The sequence below is a fragment of the Nyctereutes procyonoides genome, unplaced genomic scaffold, assembly GCF_905146905.1.
Source record: "Nyctereutes procyonoides isolate TBG_1078 unplaced genomic scaffold, NYPRO_anot_genome, whole genome shotgun sequence".
NCBI classification, from domain to species: Eukaryota; Metazoa; Chordata; class Mammalia; order Carnivora; family Canidae; genus Nyctereutes; species Nyctereutes procyonoides.
In genome coordinates this window covers 46,897,584-46,903,583 of record NW_026575020.1, presented here as the reverse complement: position 1 = coordinate 46,903,583, position 6,000 = coordinate 46,897,584, and the positions used below count along the sequence as shown (strand labels likewise).

Here is a 6,000-nt window from a genome sequence, read left to right as displayed (position 1 = left end):
ACACTTATTTTTATTTCATTTTCTATCTCTCTTTTTCTTCCTGAGATAACGAGATACAGTTCTGGGTGAAAAGCTTTTCAAACACTGCTCTCCAAGGCTCATCTTGATAATCATCCTTTAAGGTATTATTATCAATCGCCTATCCTCCGAGATACAGCTGGAAAAAGAGCCGGAGCGGGCAGGTAACCTGATCTCGTCCACCAGGTGAGTCCAGGATGGAGGTGGCAGCCGGGATACTAGGAGCACAGCACCGCAGGGGGACTGCGGGGGCTCCTGGTGTGGGAATCGTGGCTCTTCCCTCACCCCAGCGACGCTGAATTCCCCGAGGGCAGGGGGCTCGGTTCCAACCCCCTCGCTCCAGCCCCCCAGGGCGCCGCGCACGCAGTGGGCATCTAATAAACGCAGTCGGCGTCGCGGGACAAAAGCTCTCCCCTAAGTGGGCTGGACACTAAGCCCCTCCCGGTGCCACCGAGCTCGGCGCCGCCACTTTCTTCCTTTCGCGGGCTGTGTCCACCAAGCTCCGCGTGGGACCCTCGGCGGCCGCGAGCTCCCCCGCCCTTCCCCGCCTGCGCCCAGGCCCGCCCCGGCTCCGCGCCCCGCGCCCCGCGCCCCCGCGCCCCCGCGCCCCCGCGCCCCGGGCACCCTGCGCGCGCCCGCCCGCCAGGCCCCGCCCCGCCGGCCCCGCCTCCCGTCTCCTCCCCGCCCCCCGGAGCCGACGAGTGGCGGCGGCGGCCCCAGGACCCGGTTCCCTCAGACAAGAGGGCGGGTGGAGGAGGAAGCGGCCGGGCCCCGAGTCCTGCTCCGGCGCCGCCGAGCACCGCCCGCCTCGGCCGAGCAGCGCCGGCGGCTCCTGGGCCTCGCCGAGCCGAGGGGAGGGACGGGCGGAGGCGGCCGCGGGCGGGCGGCGGGGGCGCGGGCGCGGGCGCGGGCGGAGGCGGCGCGGCCGGCCGCGGCTGCCGCTTTGTTGTGCGGCCCGGGCCGAGGAAGGAGAAGTGGGAGGAGGGGGGAGCTCGGCGTCCCGCTCCCTCCGCGGCTCATGGCGACGACGCTCGGCACATCCGGGACCCTCCGGCCGTGGCGGCCGCGGCGCCGGCTGCTCGGGCCCCAGCCCCGGCCGCTGTGGTGACTCCGCCGCGCCTCGCCTCGCCGTCGCCCCCGCCCCGCCCGCCCGCCCGCCGGCCCCGGGCCCCGCGCCGCGGCCGCAGCCCCGCCGCCGCCGCCGCCGCCGCCGCCGCCCCGCCGCCCCGCCGCCCCCGCCGCCGGGGACATGTCTAACCCCGGGGGCCGGAGGAACGGGCCCGTCAAGCTGCGCCTGACAGGTGAGGGGACTCGAGGGGGGCGGCCGCGGGGCGGGCGAGCCGGCGGGGGGTGCCTGTGGCCTCGGGAAGGGCCAGGGTCGTGATCAGTGGGGGGTCGGGGGTCGGGGACGGGGGAAGGCCTAGTTCAGGGAGAGGAGCGGCAACACCGCTCGCCGTGCTCGGGAGGTCCTGCAGCGAGCCGGCCGGTGTCGGCGGCTTTTGTTGAGGGGCGGGCTGCCGCGGTGGGACGCGCAGGCTGACCGGAGGCCGGAGCGCGCTGGCCGAGGAGCGCGGCTCTCCGCGGGGCTGCCGCCCGGGTGGGGTCGTCGAGGGGGTGACGAGCTCCCGTGGCGGGGACTATTGAATCCGGCCGCTGACTGCGCGCAGTAAACACTCCTTAAAGATGGAGCGCTTAACGGGAGGGGTGTGTGTGTGTGTGTGTGTGTGTGAGACAGAGAGAGAGAGAGAGAGAGAGAGAGAGAGAGAGCGCTCCCTGGTAACTTGTTCGCCCCCTGTGCCCGCCTGCAAGACCTTCACTCTCCGCCGCCGGCCGCTGCGGCCGCTGCCACACACCTGAAACGCAAGTCCTTGGGAAGGGGGAGGAGACCGAGCTGGATTTTTTTTTTCCCCCCCCCGGTGTGTCCGCCTGCTCCGCCGACTCTGGCTCATTGTACACTCTGTGTTTTGGAAGTGTTTGATTGTAGGGTAGCATGTTTTGGGTTGTTCCTTGTAGGCCGCAGAACTTGTGTCTCACTTCTAACTCCAGAACACACTTTTTTTTTTTTTTTTTTTTTTTTTTTTTAAGAGGGTACGTTTCGAAGTATGGGCTCATACAAACTTGCAAGGGAAGTTTGGTCTCTTCTCCCCTCCTCCCCTTTCCTTTTCTGAATGGAGAAGAATGTATGGAGGGGTTGCTTCTCTCTTGCAAAATGTTTCTGATTCCGAGCGCATTGAATCTTTAACGTTACAGGTACATTTTGCTGACACAGTGCCACTTTTTGGTGTTCTTACATGGTCGTGTCACCTCATCTTAAGGACAGATTACTTTTGGTTTGAAAAGTGGAATTGAAATCACTGTCGCTCTCCCAGTTTCACCACTCAGTATTTTTTTTTTAATTTTATTTTATTTTTATTTATTTATGATAGTCACACAGGGAGAGAGAGAGAGGCAGAGACACAGGCAGAGGGAGAAGCAGGCTCCATGCACCGGGAGCCCGACGTGGGACTCGATCCCGGGTCTCCAGGATCACGCCCCGGGCCAAAGGCAGGCGCCAAACTGCTGCGCCACCCAGGGATTCCCCCCCCCCCCCCATTCAGTATTATCCGCGTCGATGTTTGGATGTGTGGTGAGAAAAATGGTTTTCCTTAGAGGTTGTGTGTGTGTGTATGTGTGTGCACGCGCGTGTGAGAATAAACTGTAATTATGTTTGCCTACACTAGACATTGAGATTTATATGGACTAATTTTGTAATTGAATGCTTGTGTGTCACATCCCAGTCCACTGGCTGAACTTTGCAGATTAAAACTTGCAGTGAATTTGGTATTTGAGAATTTAGTCTGACTGTAAATTGGCTGCGATTTTAAGAATATATGACTTGTACGACAGTTTTACTTTCTCTAGGGAAAAATTGCAAAGAATCATGAACTGAGTGGTTCTTAATGGAAAACCTGGGTTAGGGATCCCCCCCACTACCGTTGCCCCCATTCAGTTTCCTTTGGAAACCTTTATAAGGGATCTTTGTTGCTTTAGGGTTTATCTACTGATGCTCTTCTCTGGAATCAGTCCCGTGGTGGTGATCACAGAAAGAACCTGTGATTCTAGGTGTGCAAAAAACCTCAGAAATAGGCTGTTGACCATTTACTTCCTTCTAGGCGATGTGCATCATGAGAAAATGAAGGAGAAAACAGGTATTTTGGAGGGTTTTTTTTTTTTAGACATAATGAGTTTGAAATTTTTAATAAATCTTAATGTGTTTATTTGTGGTTTCCTTACAGTCTATGATACATTATAAAAATCCATGAGTAAACTTAGGAGAAAAGATGACACCTCTTTTTTTGGGGGGGGGGGAGAGGGAACACTGGGCTAAATTTAAAGAGTGATTTTGTATTTTTAGATTTTTCTGTGGAATATTAAATACACTGTGTCCCCTTAATTGTAAAAGCAGTTTGAGGTACTCTCAGTTTTTGAAAACCATTGAGAATTTGTCTCTGTCATATTTTAAGAAAAAGCTATTCAGATATTAAAAACATTGCCCTCTCCTTTTTGGTTATATTTGGTGGATTCTGTTTTGCCAGGAAAGTTAACTTATATTTTCTCATTTTTGTCCATTTACAAATTAGATGGTATAGATTTTAATAAATAGATTTCAAGAGCTGGATTCAATTAGCAGCTTTTTAGGACATAAACATTAAAGGGTTAGATGGAAAAGATTGTTTTGACTGACTGGATAAATGACAGGGCTGTGTTTGATGTGCGTCCAGGAATTGGTCTGGAGCTGGTGCCCAACTTTTCAGTCCATCTTGAGAAGCCAAATAAAATATTTAACCTAGGCCTCGTTTTGTTTGAAAAAAAAAAAAAAAGTTGATTCTTTGTTAAGACCTTAAGAAATGTTTGGCATACCTTTAGACTAAGTGTTTAACAGTTCATTTAGATCCGGGTTCCATAATAAGGAAAATTACTTAAAAAAAAAAAAAAAAGGCACATCCCACAGTGAATTTTTATTTGGTTTACAATACACTTGGGCTGTAAGATGCTTTAAAATTATTGTTCTTTGCCTTAAGTCAGTATCATACTAGTATTTTAAGTTTATATAAAATGTCTTTGATTCCATGGTGCTTTATGAACTGTAATCGATTATATCTTTAACATAGAGTTGTCCCTTTACTGAAAGGTATAAACAGTTCTTAGTGATCACACACACACACAGTCACACATACACACAGACTGGAGAAGAAATATTTGAGCCATGAGATCTCTGCCCACGACAAATATTATTAGACTTTTCCATGTATTATTCCTTAGCCCACACTTACCTAGTGAACTGTTTGGTGTTTTTGATGCTAAGGAGGTAGGGTTAATTTAATCCCACATTTGAGATTCCTCAGGCCATTGGTAGTTAAAATCTGATTTGGTCCATCAAGTACTTTGGTTGTTCTTATGACACATTAACAATCATTAAAAGCGGCTGTATGGTAAAGCTATCAATTTCAACTGTTACTTCTATAGGAAATTGATTATAAAATATAAAATTTGTATTCATTGTACTTATGAATATCTGATATAAGTTTTTCTTACAATGCTTTGGATAGAAAACATCCTTTGAATTCGGTTACAGTAAAAAAATTGGGGTAATTTTTTTATATCCTTGTTGTTTTTGAAAACCAAAATCTTGAAAAAGCAGTTTAGTATAATTTCTTTTTTTTAAAATTTTATTTATTTATTCATGAGAGACACAGATTGAGAGAGAGAGAGAGAGAGAGAGAGAGAGGCAGAGACACAGGCAGAGGAAGAAGCAGGCTCCATGCAGGGAGCCCGATGTGTGGGACTCGATCCTGGGTCTCCAGGATCACGCCCTGGGCTGAAGGTGAGCACTAAACCACTAAGCCACCCAGGGATTCCCAGTTTAGTATAATTTCTAATATTTAAATTTCTTAGATATGGAGAAATAACAGATTACTTCTCTAGAACATTTATTGCAGGCCTTTTTGTATGCTGTTCTTCATGTATTAATTTATAAAACCCTTGGCATTAATGAGGTTAACCTTGTCTATAGCTAAAGGAAAATCAACTTTAAAAGTCTCACTTTAGGGCAGCCCGGGTGGCTCAGTGGTTTAGCGCTGCCTTCAGCCCAGGGCCTGATCCTGGAGACCCGGGATCGAGTCCCATGTCAGGTTCCCTGCATGGAGCCTGCTTCTCAACTCTGGCTGTGTCTCTGACTCACTCTCTCTCTCTCTGTCTCTCATGAATAAATAAATAAAATATTAAAGAAATACATAAAAGTCCCACTATAGATATGCTGGTATCTTAGTATTGTTTTTACTGTGTATTTTATGGATTCAAGGCTTTATTTTTATTTATTTTTATTTATTTATTTTTGGATTCAAGGCTTTAAAAATTACAATTTGATTATATCTCACAGGCTTCTAAGTAGGGGTGTTAATGATTTGAATGTCCCCAATTCATTTTATTTGCTTGGTTTTTGAGGAGGAAGCTAATGTGGCTTAAGCTCCTTCCTCTTGTCTGTTCTAGTCTAACAGTCAGACATGCTGTGGAACCTGCCTAGGTGCTTCATGTAGTTTGGTTTTCATTGCTGAGTAAAGGGTGTGTGTATGTTTTAAAATCATGGATTCTACTTTTTTTTCCCTATTGGTTGAACTGTAACTATCATATACTACCATGTCACTTATTTTGTTTATCATTTAGCATATTTGGCATGTAACTCAATTTTCAAGGTAAACAAAGGCCACACTTTAGGCACACAAGATTTTTTATTGTAGCCATTTTTGATGTCTTTTATAGATTGTGAAGGCTTTTTAAAAAATATTTATTTATTTATTTATTTATTTATTTATTTATTTATTTATTTATTTATTTATTATTTAGAGGCGAGACACAGGCAGAGGGAGAAGCAGGCTCCATGCAGGGAGCCCTACGTGACTCAATCCTGGGTCTCTAGGATCACACCCTGGGCTGCAGGCGGCG

At 48.7% G+C, this 6,000-nt stretch overlaps 1 protein-coding gene across 1 annotated transcript in view; it reads left to right on the top strand.

The window, feature by feature from the left end:
* Nucleotides 1–1,245: 1,245 nt before the first annotated feature.
* The window catches only part of SMURF2 (SMAD specific E3 ubiquitin protein ligase 2), a 123,952-nt gene continuing 119,197 nt past the window's right edge, over nt 1,246–6,000 (top strand). Inside the window, exon 1 of the mRNA XM_055328571.1 lies at nt 1,246–1,319. Coding sequence (XP_055184546.1) covers nt 1,268–1,319 — 52 coding nt within the window. The 5' untranslated portion in view covers nt 1,246–1,267. The remainder of the gene's footprint in view (nt 1,320–6,000) is intronic.